General features: G+C 33.5%; 1 protein-coding gene across 2 annotated transcripts in view; it reads right to left on the bottom strand.

Annotated features, from left to right (window-relative positions):
* Positions 1 to 697: 697 nt before the first annotated feature.
* LOC145279691 (homeobox protein dve-1-like) overlaps positions 698 to 16,904 on the bottom strand; it is a 351,973-nt gene continuing 335,766 nt past the window's right edge. For both annotated transcript variants that reach the window (XM_080130970.1, XM_080130971.1), the window contains exon 6: positions 698 to 2,687. In XM_080130970.1, coding sequence (XP_079987096.1) covers positions 945 to 2,687 — 1,743 coding nt within the window. In that variant the 3' untranslated portion in view covers positions 698 to 944. The remainder of the gene's footprint in view (positions 2,688 to 16,904) is intronic.

The following is a 16,904-nucleotide window of genomic DNA, read 5'->3' as shown; positions in this document are numbered from 1 at the left end:
GCAGAAAAGAGAATTAAAGAAGAAAAAAGAAACACACACAGGCTTCGTGAAGAGAGGCAAAATTATTAACAATAATAATAATAATTAAAAAAAAAAATCTGTTAAAAAAATGTTATATGCTGAAGATGTGCATTTATACTTATATAAATATATACATACATATGCGCTTACTCACACACACACATGCAAACACCCACCCACCATCATTTAAACTTACACAGAGTATTGAATGGAGATAAAAATGGCAATATCATAATTCCACAAAGTAGAAAAAATATTTCAGTTCAAATAAAATGAAATTGCTTAAAAAAAAAAAATAGTACCATGCATTTATATCTTCTCTTCATTTTTTTCTTTGTTACATCTTTTTTGTTGTTGTTTGTTTTGTAATCTTTTTGTTTTAATGCTGGGTCAAATGAAAGTTTTTTTTTCTATTTATTTCTTTTTCAGCTTGAACCTAGATCCTAACAATTTACAAACGCCAGACAAAAAGTTAATATTTTAAAAACTTTTTTTTTCCAATTTGAGAAATTAAAATTTTTTTGTTTCGCGAGAAGGATAAAAAACAAACAAAAAAAAAGACACGAATGGTGGGGGTGTGAGAAAACAACATTTTGTGATCGTCTACAATCTCAACAGACAAAATAAAATCACTTTGCAGAAAAAAAAATATGTCATGCCAATGTTTAAAAAATAATTTCTTTTTGATTCTAGAAGCCATGAAGAGACAATTGAGGGGGCGATCAGTTACTGTCCATTCTTTTTCAAACATTTTCATTATAAATTTGTGGATTTTTGTTTATATATTAAATTTCCAAACTCACATGACAATTGGAAAGGGAGTGCCATTATTTATTTCTTCTTGAGATCTATACATAATACTAAAACTTCTTGCGGCAGTTGTAAATATGTACTGGGCCAATGTCTGATTCAAAGAAAAAGGCTCAGCCCATATCGGAAACTTCTGTAAGTTCTAAAGAATTGTCAAGACACACACCTGACGGTTTGTCACCAAAATCCAAGCGTATTCGCTTTATTTTTGCACGGTGGTTTTTAAACCACAGCTGAACATTCTTAGATTCGAGCTTGGGAAATTTTTGTCGATATTCCGACTGGTTGAGTTCTTCACAATATTTATCAATCATATAAGCCGATGGGTGCGTTTCTTCAGCAAACCATTTCTCTAGTTTTGGAATTTCTGTGAGTGGGTCGATGAAGACACGAGTACGTCTCTTCTTCTCCAGGCTGAGACTGTGAGACTTTGAGTGCGATTTCTCCTGTAACTGGTTGTAATACTGGGCGTTGTAGGAGAGGTAATGCATGGGTAGGCCGTGTGGCATGTGGCCAGGGACCTGCAGGGTCTGCGACAGACCGCTGCCGGACATTGGCTTCATATTCACACTGTCTGGTGACTTGCTGTCATCGATCTCTTGCTTGACCACTATGTTAAACTGGTCAACATCTTGACTAGACATAGAGTTGATGTCTAATGATCGGTTGTCATCAATAGATGAGTCACCGTCATCGCAGTCCATTTCCTCGTCTTTAAACTTTTTGTGGTTGTGAATGGCGGCACCTTCCTCATTCTCTTTTGAGCTACTTGTGTGATTGTAAGGAAGGTCGTCTTTCACACTTGAGTGGTTGAATGAGGAGGTTTCCTCTTTGGAACTTGTGCTCTCTAAACTGTCGCGAAACCTTGTATTGTTGAACGTGCTGTCATCCTTGGGGCTGACGTTGTCCAGATTGTCACGTTGGGGAGCAAGGTTGATACCACCTTCATCTGAGGGTGGGTAACACTTATTATTGTCTAGTTTCTCTTTCATGTTCTCATCGGATGACGTACGAGGGAGCGGGATTGGAAGGGATGGGGAGGAGGCTTCAGCAGCTTTAAGGGAATCCATCTTTTTTTTACTCACGTCCAGGGGCTTATTACCATCATCATGATGATGATGACTTGTGGTCGTCATGTCCATGGCGTTGACACAGTCTTTTGCATATGTTGTGTGGAGTGGGTGAGGCACAATGTAAATTGCATTGCGGTTAGGGAGATAAGGTAAAGAATCTGCCGGGTTGCCGTACGTGTCACCATTTGCATTATCTTCAACACCTTCGAGACTGTCTTCCAGGTTTTTACTAGCCCTGCGCAAAGCAGCCCGTGCATTCTTGAACCAATAAATAATGTTGGTCAAATCTAATTGCTTGCGACCTTTGCGTGACTCCAAGGAGTTGAGCTCGTTTAGGTAGTGCACCATCTGCTCTCGTGTTGGATGCTGGTTCTGCTGGAACCATCGTTGAAGCCTGGGGATCTCGTGTTCAGGGTCAAACGATGTGCGCATACGTGTCCTGCCATGAGATAGTGCATAAGGAGGCGATTGTGCGGGAGAGGGGGTGGTGATTGTGGTGGTGCCACATGTCGTGGCTGCTGTGGATGCAGCTGGGTTGTTTAATGGGGAGATGCATGGAGGTGGCTTCAGGACAGAGTTGGGGGGTAATGGTCCGAGACGTGGTACATGGCCATCCATCAAAGATGAATTGACAGGTAGTGAGGAGGCCAACTTCAGCTGATTCTCACGTATGGTCATGGAGGATCTACGCAGTTGCTCTTTGTACCAACTGTTGAATGCTTGTCGTCTTTCTTCAGATATTGATGTCAATCTTTCTCCCTTGGACAAAGAAAGCAAAGAGTTCTGAAAAATAAGAAACAAATTAAATTAATTAAAAATTAAAAAAAAATTATTTCAATAATAAGTTTAATGAAAATAAGAAAAATTTACTGGAATGTATCGCTGGCTATAATGACTCAACACATTGATGAAGCAAGAAAAAAAAAATTCACAGAAGTTATACCATTTGGATGAGTCAGATGCCATTTCTTTGATGAAAATCGAAAATAGTCAGGGTAAAATATTGACCATAGTGGCTGAATATTGGAGAAAGCTTTGTAATAAATAAAAATGTCTATAAATCTATTATAACCATAATTTCAATTCCGCATTCACTCTAGACGAGTAAAACCAACTTCCTCTAAAGGAGAGAGTTTCATGGGAATATTAAATTTACAAGTGATCCCCAGTTGCTTATATATCCCTGTCAGGGGAGATGACAGGCTTTTACAGTTCTAGGCAGGGAGGTGTTGACATCCTCCTTCATACAGTGCCTGGTGTTTCCAAATGGTCACCCATCTGGTACTGACCAGGCTCAACATTGCTTAATTTCAGTGTCAACATGATTATGCTATATATTATAAGTATAATAAAGCCACAATAATGGTTCAAACTGCAATAAAAACTTCTAATACAACACTAATAACATTGAGAAAATCACAAAAATCAATTCTCTACTACTCAGCTACTTAAATTGCCCTTAAACTACATTTTCAAAAATGGATGCTATCTGCTATGCAAATTTGTTTGATTAAAATCCGTGATTTCAAGGACAAATTTTGGTGCTTGGGCAGATTAGTGATGTTTTAAACCAATGCCTTTCAGGTGAAAACATTACTTCTGTGTAATGTCAAAATTAGTATGAATTCCAAAAATTATGAAAAAAATGATCAAATAGAAAAATATTTAGAAGTAAAAATAGAATTTATTAAATTATCAAGTTTGATCATATGTTTTAATGTGGCAGAATTGTGCAACGAATTCTTTATGACATCTTACATCTCAAAATGTAATTCTGGATGATTTTTTTTTTTTTTTTGTTAAAAATACATCTAGCACATCTACTGGATGATTTTTTTTGTAATTTTTTTTAATTCACACTAATTTCGACATGACATGTAGGTACATAATGTTTTCACCTGAAATGTGTTGGTTTAAAACTCAAGTTTTCCATTTTCCATCCTCTAACAAATGGCTGAGCAACATGTAAAACATCTGACACACTTTGAAGTAGCTAATTTTTCAAAGTTTTGTTTCAAAGTTTTGTCTGAATATCTTGGCGGATTTGATCATGATGTGTGATATCCATGGAAACCAAAAATCAATCAGTCAAAAGATTGAAGACAGATTTTAGAAATCTGTATGAAATGAATAAAAAGGAAGATGAGATTTTAAGATGAAATCCAGAAAAAAGAATTAAAGAGAAATTTTCCCCATATTTTCAAGGTTTGTTTGTTATAAAAAGGTGTTTTGAAAATCCATTTTTAAAAGTAAGAGGTTTAAAAAAAAGTTTCTGAAGAAAAGAAAAAGTGAGAATCATTAAATCCTAAACCCAAAATGGAATCAATTAATAAGCTTAAAAGATTTGAATGACTCGAAGATCTGTGTCTCACTTTTTGAAAGATACCTGACCCCCTACACACCGCCCTCATAGGTTTTGAAAATACACAAAGTCTGAAAAACAATGAATACAAAACAAAAAAAAAAATTAAAAAATAGGATCCAAAATGGAATGCATTACCAAAATCCTTGCGACTTCGTAAGCTAATAAGATTATAAGGTATAAAATTTTGACAGAAAAATATTTAAATAAAACAAACTGAAATTTTAGTAGATGAGGACTTGAAAACGGTTGCAAAAAGGATTTAAAAAGAAAAAGGTATTTCATTGTTTTCATCACACGAATTTCAAGTTTTGTCAAAAAAATTTCACACATTTACTATATACTTTTATCCCCCACCACCACCACCATCAACACACAATAGTGGATCTATTTCACATATTTTCAAATAGCCTCAATAGATAAAAGAAATTTTACTCAAATGATATCACATTTTTGAAATATTAGATTATTGGATTATTTTTATTCTCGTTCATATAATTCTTACAATTTTTTTTTTTTTTTTGTTCAATATAAACTATAAACTTAAAATATAAAGTTTCTTCAGATGTATCTTGCCAAACTCTAGAATCTTTGTCAGATTTTGAACCAAATAGAGTATTTAATTCACGAGATAGATTGCTCTCATTCTGTCAGCCATGACCGGATAGAAGTAATTACTTATTGTATTCTAAGTATTACCTATAATGAGGATTGAACCTTCAACCTCCAGAAGACTGTCATTTAGAACTGATTACTACTTAGCACTTTATATGAGTTCATGTGGATCTACGGATTCCCGAGTTTGACCAAATACACTTGAAGATCGAAAAATATATCAGCCACAACTAAGAATAACACTTACGCAATTCAAATAATACAACTTATCAATTTTCATCGAAAAATTTCTGAAATATAATTTGATAGAATTGTTTTTTTTTTTTTATTTATTTTTTTATATTCAGTAAAAACAGGTATTCTTAACACGTGTCTATTCATTGTAAAAGTTTACAGATGATAGCTGCTATTTCAAACATACGTGTGACGAACAAAATCTCCCATAGAGTTGTGGGGAGACATTTCAATACAAACTTACCTACCGTTTTCCGTAAACCATCCTTACAAGTCATGAAATTTTATCCATTCCATCTTTTACTTACAATATTCATATATTATTCATCATTCAACTGACAATCTATCCATTTGATTAACTCTTATCCTAGAGCGGCTTTTAGCTTTGATAAGCAGTGACTCATTAGTAAAAAAAAAGAAAAAAATTCAACCAATGAGCAAAATACAGGGTGGAACGATAAAAGTGTCTTTTAAAACTTCTATTGAAAAAATAAATTCGAGTAACTTGATTATGTAGTAGAACTGACATCTATTTAATGTAGCCGCTTTCATCCTCTATCACTGCCTTGATATGAGTCTGGAACTGGGAGCATGCCTTTTCCACAAGCGCCAGCAGTACTTGGTGGATGATGGTGATCAGGCTGGCTTTGGTGTTGTGGAAGGTCATGTTGGTGATGTTCTCGACATATGGCCAAATGAAGTAGTTCAGTGGGTTCAAGTCAGGGGAGGAGGTGGCCAGTGAAAGAAGGGTACAAAGTCGTAGCACTCCTTCTGAAGCCAAGATGGGATCTCTTTGGACTAGTGGGCTAGTGCCAAGCCCTGCAGCTACACCCAAGGTCTGCCAGCGGCCACCTGATTGCACCAGGGGATCATCGCATTCTTAAGCAAATCCAGGTACACTTTGGTGTTGACTTTCAAGCTGACTTCAAAGATTGAGGTGGCATGATGTGACCCTAACTTGAAACCACACCAAAGACATTAACGGTGGCTGGAAATTTTGTTTTCATCACCCTAGGCACATCCCTGTTATTTGTGGCAATCCGACGATGTATTTTGAGGGTGCTGGCAATGGTTCTGTTGTCATAACTTGGATCGGTAGAGAGCATGAGTTGTACAGTGGCGCATCTCTGAATCTCACTCATTGAACATTGTGTCACTTTCAGACATGATAAAAGGCTCCTATTGCTCTTGGCATTTGTACACAACCGGCCAACTAGTAGATGGTCTGCAACAAAAAAAAAAGAAAACCGGTTTTCACCAAACGGAAATAGAATCATGTCCTCTTTTCTATGGCAACAATTTTATCGTTTCACCCTGTATTAAAAAGCAAATGTCCTAATTGTCAATGTTTTTGATATGAGAATGCAAATGTATGAAACAGTGTATATTTTTGAAACGTTCTCCACATCACTGTCATGTTTGGGCATTAATTATTCAGAATAAATATTTAGAAATCTGTCAAATCTGATTTCAAAATAAAAGCACATATTTTAGACTATCATTATGGTTTTAGCCGTTCCTTTTAGCAAGAAATTTAGGATTTGTTTCCCTGCCCCTGTCCCTTAGGTAGCGGAGTAAAGAAATTCCATTATCTTTAATAGCTTATCAATCAACATTGGAAGCAGTTGCATTATTATTTAAATGCTCCAAGAAGTATAGTAAGCCATAATCTCTTCTCTAATTCTCAGATTAAGAATTCTTCAAAAATCCCCCCCACACACACAGACTAAAATTCTTATCCAGTCTGTGAGGACATTTTTCCAACGAAATTAATAATAATAAAAAAAACATTTAGTTTTAAAAGTGAAAATTCATAAATTACCACCAAAAAAGTCTCCAGGCTTCTGAATTAAAAAAAAAAAAAAAAAAGAAAAAAAGTAAAACCAAGCTTCTTAAAATCCATTGTATATATAAACTTAGATAAAAAAAAAAACAAAAAAAAAAAAACTTAAAATCCATTGGCCGGAGAGTCATAGAAAGAAAATAATGATTAAAATAATCTCTTTACCTAAAAATTATATTAAAACTTTTCTGGTATTCTCGTTTTTTTTTTTGTTTTTTTTTTTTCATCCATTTCATAGGCAAGAATCATTTCTACTGCTTTTTAAAAATAAATAGATGTTGTATTAACGAGAAATGCCTTTCGGTGCGATTAAGAATGAGATTTGCAATCATCGCATTGTAAATTCTTTGTATTTATGAAAAAACTTGATTGCAGAATAGACAGTTGTCTTGAAAAATAAGTCAAAATCAATTGTAAGGAAGAACATTTTTGAAAAGTTCTCTTGCATAATTGTTATTTATATAAGAATTGTACTTGTCCATCTCTTAACCGACCATAACGATGCATACGCTAAATCAGATGAATGTAATTCATTAACTCAATGCAGTGACAGTAGTATTAATACAACTTTTTTTTTTTGTAAATCTAAACAATAAGCAGATGACAACTGATTTTTTTTCAAGTTAATAGCAAAAACTTTTATGAAATTAAGAAAGTTTTAACTAAAACTTGTAAAATAAAAATGTGTAAAAATCCACAATAAAGCACAGACGTTTCTGAATTTTCGAGATGACGATTGGTTATTCGTATTATTTGGATTCATTGGATTACTGTTCTCATCGTGAGTGTAATTTTCACAACGTTTAAGTCGATGTAACCCCTAACCTTCTTCAGGTGTATCTTGTCAAACTCAGGAATTTGGACAGAATTTCGAATGGAACCCCTCATTTACTTCACGGGAGTAGCATGCTCTTGTTTCATCAGTCATGACTGAATAGAGGTCCTAATTCTCGAGTTCGACAGAAACATTACCGAGTTCGACAAGATAAACCTGAAGAAGGTCGGACTGGAATGTGGAAACATCGACTGAAACATTGTGAAAATGACACTCAAGATGAGAACAGTAGTCTGATGACTCCAAATAATAATAACAATAAAGGACAGCTTTGCAAATTGGACAAAGTTTGTTTCTATTAAAGTAAATTATTTTGTTTATGGAAAAATATGACTGCAACAAATCTTTCCATAAAATTAGTATTGAACTTCGTATTATTTGGATTCTTTAGGCTATTATTCTCGAGTGTTATTTTTACGTTTTGGTTGATATAACCTCTGACCTTCTTTAAGCGTATCTTGTCAAACTCTGAAATCTTTAGTAGTGGATAAAGTCCTCGATCAAATTTAGTTCTAAAGTTACACTCTACTTGAGGTTGAAGGTTCAATCACAATATAATTGCGAATTACATAGGACTTCTACTCGGTCATCACTAAAGGAACGAGAGTATGCTACTCAAAAAGGTTCTGCTCGAAATTCAGTGCAAATTTTAGAGTTCGATAGAAATATTCTCAAGTTTGACAAAATACACCTGAAACGTTATGAAAATAACACTCCAGATGAGAACAGTAATATGAATAGTCAATCTTCATCTCAAAAATTCAAAAACATACATACATATATATATATATATATATATATATGTATATAATATAGAATCATCTAGACAAAATAGAGTAAATGGGTTTCTTTATATGTGATGGCAAGAATAGACAAATCTATATATTAATAATATACTATCATCAATCTATGTGTCTCACCCTCTGTATCTATAATACAACTGAAGCTACCAATGAACTATTTCACAGTATGATGACAATTTAATATTTGATTTAAAAAATAGGGGCATTTAATACGACGGTTTCAGTTGAGAATTTTGAAAAATATCTTTATACAAATTTAAAGGACAACCTAAAGATTTTTTTAGGGCGGGGGGGGGCACCTTGTTGAAAAGATAGATGTAGTTTGTAGATGGTAGAAGGATGAGGAGGGAAGGATCATATTTTCAAAATAATTTTGGAATGAGGGAGAGGGGGATTATTAACCACCCTTTTGGAAACTACATATGAAGGGATTCATTAAAATTCCCATACGCCCAGGTATACAACAGATTCATTCAGATGCACCTAACCGATGTTAACCAGGAGGCTTTTTGCTTTGTTATCTTTTCTAAAACTATGTGGTTTCTATTCTCTTACTAAATTATTATTTTTTAAGAGGATTTTAAAAGTTAAATTCAATTATCACAGTATCATTTACAGAACCAAATTTTTATAAAAATGTTTTAATCTTTTTTTTATAAAAATTATTTGTCAGAGGTAGTTCCCCAAAGGTTCAATCGTTTAATTTAATAAGAACTACAAAAAATACCTATTTGACAGTTTAAATGCTTCCAAAAATTTCTTTAAAATTTTGAAATGCCACACAGTAATTTACTTTTTTTTTAAACTTTTTTTTTTTTTTTTTGCAACGAAAACATTAAAATGTCTGACTTGTCTATGAAGAAATAAGAATGCATTCTAGTGGATTTAATTGTATAATTAAATTACAGTAGAACCCCGAGATACGGCATTAAAATTAGTAACAGTACAGTATATAATCAAATAACATTATAAAATAACCGTAAGGCGGGGTAACTACCGTAATCAGGGGCTGATATTCTAGGGCCACAGTATCCTGGGATTCTACTGTACTTATTCTCATTTTATTTCATGCTGTTGTATTTTTCAATAAATATTCGATTACAAATAAATACAAAAAAAAAAAAAAAAAAAAAAAAAAGAAACGGGCAGCCACGTTTTTTTTTTTTTTTTTTTTTCTGTCAGAATAACAGACTAGGCCACTGTTGAGATGCCATTTTCTCTGTTGACCGTGGTATGTTGCTAGTCTTGTGCATTTCTAGGAGGTCAACCCTCCTAGGATTTTACTCCTTTTTTGAGAAAAGGTTAGTTTATTACTAATCGTATGAGACGCTTCTACCGGGGAATGCCGGCGGGGCTGCCTAGACATCTCTGGTAGGCTAGTGCTCCTCCTCCTGGGAAGGGTGTTTCTTCAATCCCACTTTACGACTCCTGTCTCACGTCTTCCAGCTCTGGGACGAGATAGTCCGTCGTGGTTGTAGTTGTCGTTTGGAATCTTCCATCAGAAGGCCAGTTTGTTGTCGAAATAATTCCGTTGATAATAAAAGGAGGGAGGGAGGGGTGGGTGAGATATATCAAAAAGGGAAGCAAGTAGATCAAAGTGTTAAAAGACGTCATCTACAAAAATAAACACTTTTATCTCCGAGTCTGAATCCGTTTTTACTTCTTCACGCTTGACTGTGTAAGAAGCTGTAATCGCCAGAAAGAAGACAATGCCAATCTAGGCGTAGACCCCGGGTGAGGTGGGATGGGGGTGGGGGTGTAGAAGTCGAAATGTTGAAATAAAGAGATGAACTGTTAACAGCAACAAACAGCGGGTTAAGAAAGCAGAGACAATAATAGCAAATGAAAAAGACCAAATAAGCGAAGCGGATGGTGGTGGTGGTGGTGGTGGGGCGGGCGGTTAAAAATGTTAATGCTGGATGATTCTGACTAAGCTGCTCACCTGGATGCACAAGAGTTTTGTAAAAAAGAAAGAAAAAAATCAAAGTCTAGGATTTTGAGAAAGATGAAAGTTGTTTGTATAGAATAGGAGATAGGGAGGGGTCTCTCTCTCTCTCTCTCTCTCTCTCTCTCTCTCTCTCTCTCTCTCTCTCTCTCTCTCTCTCTCCATAAGATCATCATCCGATAGAAAGCAAAAGAGAAGATGAGAAAAAAAAAGAAGAAAATGTGCGGGAGTGTGGAAGGGTATATGGTAGAAGAGAGAAGGGAAGTTGTTTTGTTCAGTATAGGCAAAAAGTATTTCTAAATAATCTGATGCAAAAATTGTGAAAAGTAAAACCAACCATTTGGGGGGGGGGGTTAAAGTAACAGGATGTGAGATGAAAATACAAATAACAAACGAATAAAATTAAACAAAGGATGACTTTTAAAGAAGATTCAAATGTAAAATAATCATAAAAGAAAAAACATCCGGGAGGTTGGATGAAGAACAATGGATAGAGATTGGCAAACGATAAGAAAATCTGTTTGAAAATTTGAAGGGAGATTTCGAGAAGAAATCAAATCTTATAAACTAGCGCAATATTTTTAGAGAGTAAATCTCCACACCTTTCAAACAAGGGGGTGGGGGAAATTTTCAGGAAGGACCATAAGGAGCATCGGAAAACGAATCCTTTTGATGATTTCCAGGTGTGTTATAATACGGCTGGGGGATACTTCTCGCTGTGATTTTGAAGTAGAGGAAAAGATTATGCTCAAGTAAAACACTAATACAGCCGTCTACCCGCCCCCCCCCCTCCAATCCACTAAGCCTACCTTCTCTTTCTCATAAAACAAACCTCTGGATGCATTGATAGACTTGATTTGAGATTTCTTTACACCCTCCCCAACCCCCTCCCCCAGGTTTTTGAACTGCCAGCCAGAGAAGATCCTCTTACGGCAGCAGATGAAGAAAATTTAGAATCGCAACAAAAATCTAAGCGCTATGTATAAAAGCATTTTCTAAGTCAAGAGACTAAGCTGTCAGCATTAATAGAGGGCACGTGGGAAGGGGTTCATTCTGAGCGAAAAAAAAAAAAAAAAAAAAATGGTAAGTGACACAAACGTTATTCCGACAACGACGACAAGCGATCAGATGCAAAGCTTAGGGAGGCTTAAACCAAACGATAAGAAGGTGGAATTTTTTAAAAAAATTTCAATGCGAAATTCTTTCTGTTTATTCTTTTTAAGACGATGAACGAATCAGTGCAAAGAAGCAAGGTGTTTGGCGGAGGATCAAGTTTGGGCGGACAAAAACTTTTAAAGGTGATTTCGTATTTGAGTGCTTAGACAAGCAACACTCACAAATAGAGAGAGGTGGGGGAAATAATTAGACGAAATGTTCACATACAGATTATCTATTATTTTATTTTAGCAGATAGAATTCTAAAGCTTGATATTATTTCTTTGTTTTTGAATTAATATTATTTGGAGGAGGAGGAACCAATAAGACGAATATGACGACATAAGCCGAACGGCCCCGCCCCGTCCTCCTCTTATAGAAGAAAGCGATTCAGTCATAGTTTTGGTAGTTTTCCTTCTTCACCTGCTGCAATTTTTCAAGCAGAGGAGAATAAGATTATATTCTTAATTAAGATAAGACACTTCTATTGTGTTATACAGAAGAATACAAAAGATGATGATGATGTGAAGGGGTGGGTGAAGAATCCAACTGTTACTACAAGAATCGACATTAACCATTTTTGGTTTTAGCCATTCTTCTGGTTTTAAAACTGAGAAATAAAAAAAATGTATAAAACAAATTTTAGTCCGATTACTTTTTAAATTTTTATTCACAAGAAATCTGTTTTGTGCGTAGATTAAGACTACAAGCAAAACGAAAATTGCTGATATAAATCTATTACCTGTTTTTAGCATCTCTTATTTTAATTAATAATCGCATTTCCATCTTTATATCTATATAACAATGTGGCTTATCCTTTTGTTATAAAGCACTAATAGAAAGATATTCAGTCCTTTGTGTATGCAAGGTTCGCTGCTTCGAAGATTTGATTTTCATGTTATATATTGTACACAAATCATATATATATATATATATATATATATAATATATAAAAGTCACTTTATGTATGTGTGTGAGTTTCTTCCTCATAGGTTCCAAAACGGCTGAGTCTATCTTTTGCAAATTTCACACAAAGCTAATTTATATGTCTGGCAGTGTTCTTAGATATGTTTTGTACAGAAATTCATCGGATAAGTACTGAAAATCGAAAAAATCCGATCTTAAAAATAGTCTTTCTTTTCTTATAGATAAAAAGAATATTTACAAAGGAATATTTTACGTTACACCAGTGCAATCTTGGCTGGTATAACATAAAAGTCTTATTTATCTAAAGGAGAAGAAAGACTATTTTTAAGATCATCAAGCCCAAATATCAGCTGATGTGATATTAAAACAAACACAGACCGAATTTGATGAACGACATTATCATAATTATTATTATTTTTATTTGTGATTTAGTCCTTTATTATATCATATGGCGTTCTCATGTTGACATACTGATTCTCATTAGTTAAGCAACGTTGAGCCTGGCCAGTACAAAATGGATGACTATTTGGGAATACCTGGTACTGTATGTAAGAGAACCTCGACACGTTACAAGAATTGCAATAACCTAACGTTGTCATCTCCTTTGACATGGATATACATGCAAGTGGAGACCGTTTGTGAATTTAATATTCTCTTGAACCTTCTTCCTCCGGAGGAATCCGATTCAACCGGCCTAGGTTGAATGTCGTGCACAAACAAACAAACAATATACAGATGAGCAGAGAAAGCGATCACATCTGAATAAGGCTTTTATTCATACCGTGTGACGTTTCGATAAATCATACACCTTCTTCAGGTATGGAAAAGTCAGCAGAGAAAGCATTATGAACAAGGAAAGAATAATTGGCTGGGGAAGAAAAGAAAAAGAGAAAAGAGACATTTAAGCAATATGACATTGATTTTTATAACCCCCCCCCTCCTCACACCACCTCCGTTGATGAACTGAGGAAATCAATTTCATATTGCTTACATGTCTTCTTCTCCTTTGTCACTTCTTTCTTTTCCTCCGTCAATTATATTGCATTTGTTTTTTTGTTTCTTGTTTTTTTTTTGTCATATTTGAAGAAGGCAGTTGATATTGAAACGGCATATGGAATGAATAGAGTTTAATTCAGATAAAAAGATTGTTTTACTTATTTGTATACATTACTGTCGGATATCCCTCTTTTCTACATCCGTGTGTGTATATGCCTATATACATACAATCTCACAGCATATCCCACAGTAATATACAAATGAAATTCTTATATATTATAGAAAGACACCAAAGATGAACTTGTTAATTCATTCTTTTACCATTATTTCTGCAATCATCCAGTTTATTTTCTGAAGTTTCTACATCTGTGCTACTTGCTAACTTGATTTTAAGTAATTTATTCAAAAAATATATTATTGTATTTAGAAAAATTACTGTTTGCTAGATTCAGTTTTTGAAATACTTCTTGCTAATAAACTTCCCATCAAGGAGAGACATTAAAACGAATGCTTTTTATCTAGGAAACAATATGTATTTCATTTTTGGAATTCAAATCAACTAAATTAACTAAAAAACGGTTCTAAACAATCTGCAGGCTGAGAGGGAGAAGTGCAGATGGGTCGTGTAAGCGACTCACAAAGATTTCCTTTATCAAAATCGGCAGTATTTACAAAGGAAAAAAAAATGTAATATTTTGTATCAAACTATTCTGAAATGTCAGTTATATCTTCAGGTCATACATTTTTATGAATAGAAATTGACTGAAATTTGTAAATACCATATACACACGATATAGTAAACATTCGAATTTATTTTAAATAATCTATTAAGTATTTAAAAGAGTGTTTAGTTTAAAATAATAAGAAACCTGTCAAGAACAAAAAACAAAATAGTGGTCTCATTCGAGCCTCCATAATCGCTCAAAAATGGACAATTAAACAAAATACTGGTAAAACATATTTTCACATGATTGGTGATATTGGATGTGCTTCCATCAGTTTTTTTTATTTACTTCATATCTTTGACCGATTTTGAATGAGGCCACCATTTTGTTTTTCATCCTAACTTAACGTTTTATACTACCTAGATTTTTAACTAAAAAAAACACTTTATAATAAGTTAAAACTCAAAAAAATTATTACAAGTAGGTAGAAGAGTAACTTATCTTGCCTTTGATAGAATTCATTTGTCGTGCATTTATTTTTTCACCGCGTTTTTGCTTTAGCTATTCGTTTTTGTTTTAGCTAATCTGAAAAATCGCCAAACATCTTGCTATTTTTTTTTAACACTGTTTGTATAGGTAATAAAATTGTTTATTCTAAACTAAGTTGGGCTAAACTAAGAAAACAGAGAAAAATGAGATTCAAACAGGATTCAAACCTGTGTCTCAGAATTTGTATAAATTCAACTCTTGCTGACGAATAAGTTCGTTAGTCAAGTGATTAAAATGACAGCCCTTATAGATAGTCTCTCTGAGTCTAATTTCGCTTATTTCCAGCCTTGTGGACTAAATTCACTGTTTGTGTGAGTAATGTCATTAAAGAGTGTCAACAAATATCAGCAACACAGATTATTTCCAAATGCATCATACTGATATACTTACATACCTACTTTTATTAAAAAAAAATATGTCCATGTAAATGCACGACTGAATCCAAGATTAAAATATGCCCAGATTTCATACATGTAATTCACTTAAACAAAATATTCATAGTGAAAAAATAAAAAATAAGACATGCTTCAAAAGTCAACTTATTCTAACAGAGCAATATCGTAAATTAATCTTAAAAATATTTCAAAAACATTTAATTTAAAACGTTTTTGGAATCCTAAAAGTGACACCATGAAGCAGCTTCCAAAAAATGGTAGTACTATGAAAGTTTTGGTCAGAAAATACAAAAAAAATAAAGAAAACAGAATAAATTAAAAAAATAAATAAATGCCGAAAGCTCTTAAGTATACAGAAAACAATTTAATAAATGGAGAAGCTTAAAGGTTACTCTTATTTAAGAAAAAGGTGTTTTTTTTTTTTAATATCTGCAAAAGTGTTAGAAGAGAAACCGAGAGAAAAGAACCAAATACAAAGGCTTTCATCTGATAAAGGTTTAATAAAAGTTCTTACATTTTGTAAAAGACATAAACTAAATCATGCATACTAGTAAAAAATGCACCTTTCCAGGCACAAATTATTTTACTAGTATTAATGAAATGTGAAATGCACTTTATTTGACTGTTCTTTTCTTAGGTACTTATACAGAATAGGGACCGCGTTATTGTCAAAGGTGTTGAAATGTTTAGCCAATGAAATTGCAGATGCTGACAACTGACAAACGGTATCTTTTTGTTTATTAAATTTTTTTATCGTTTTTTATTACATTGTTAAGTGAAAGCACAAAATAGTTCAAAAAATGTTTTTTTAAAAACCCTTCCCAATGGCTTTTTAAAGAATAACATTATTTCAGCATGGTACATAAACTGCAGAAGTGCCTTTTTTATTTTCATTGACATTACAATATAATGATTGTTTATGGTTTTCTTTTTTTTTTTAATTTTTAACTGTTTGCTAGCGTTTTAAAGATTGGCCATCATTTTCGGTAAAAGAAAAAAAAAACAATAGTTTTCATTCAATACCTTCCGGCGGTTTATGTAACTTGCCCACAAATATGCCAATGATAATGCGGCCCCTATTTTACAGGTAAATTTTTTAATACTAATTCCAAACTTCTGCATAGATAATGACGGTTATTTCTTAAAAACCAATCTTGACTATCTTTTTGGCAAAATTTTTGTTTACATTTTACAAATTTTGGAGCAAATTTTAATCAAACGAAATTTATATTTAGGAAATTTGGAGATGAAGAATGATAATTATTACGACTTATTTTCACATGAAACAACAGATAAAAGTGTTAAGTAACAATTACTACCAAGTGACAATCTTCTGACAATTGAAGGTTCAATCATCATAACAGATGATACTAAATACGAATAAAATAAAAAAAAATACTTATTTATTTTATTTATCTACTCGATTATGGCTGATAAAACAAGAACTATCTACCCTCATGGATTAAATAAAGAGTTCAGTTTAGTTTGATGTTGACAAGATGCACTTGAATAAGATCGGAGGTTACATCGGTCGAAACGTTGTGAGTATAGCATTCAAAATGCAAATAGGATTCTGAATAATCAAAATGATTCAACCCAATTTATGTTTTACCGAAAAGGTGAGCAAAAATTCCCTTAAAAAATAAACCTTTTATAGCAGGTAGCCTGTAACTTAA

This window comes from Euprymna scolopes, chromosome 7, assembly GCF_053919585.1.
Source record: "Euprymna scolopes isolate OS-2025 chromosome 7, ASM5391958v1, whole genome shotgun sequence".
Taxonomy (NCBI): Eukaryota; Metazoa; Mollusca; class Cephalopoda; order Sepiida; family Sepiolidae; genus Euprymna; species Euprymna scolopes.
This window is presented reverse-complemented; position numbering and strand designations above follow the sequence as displayed.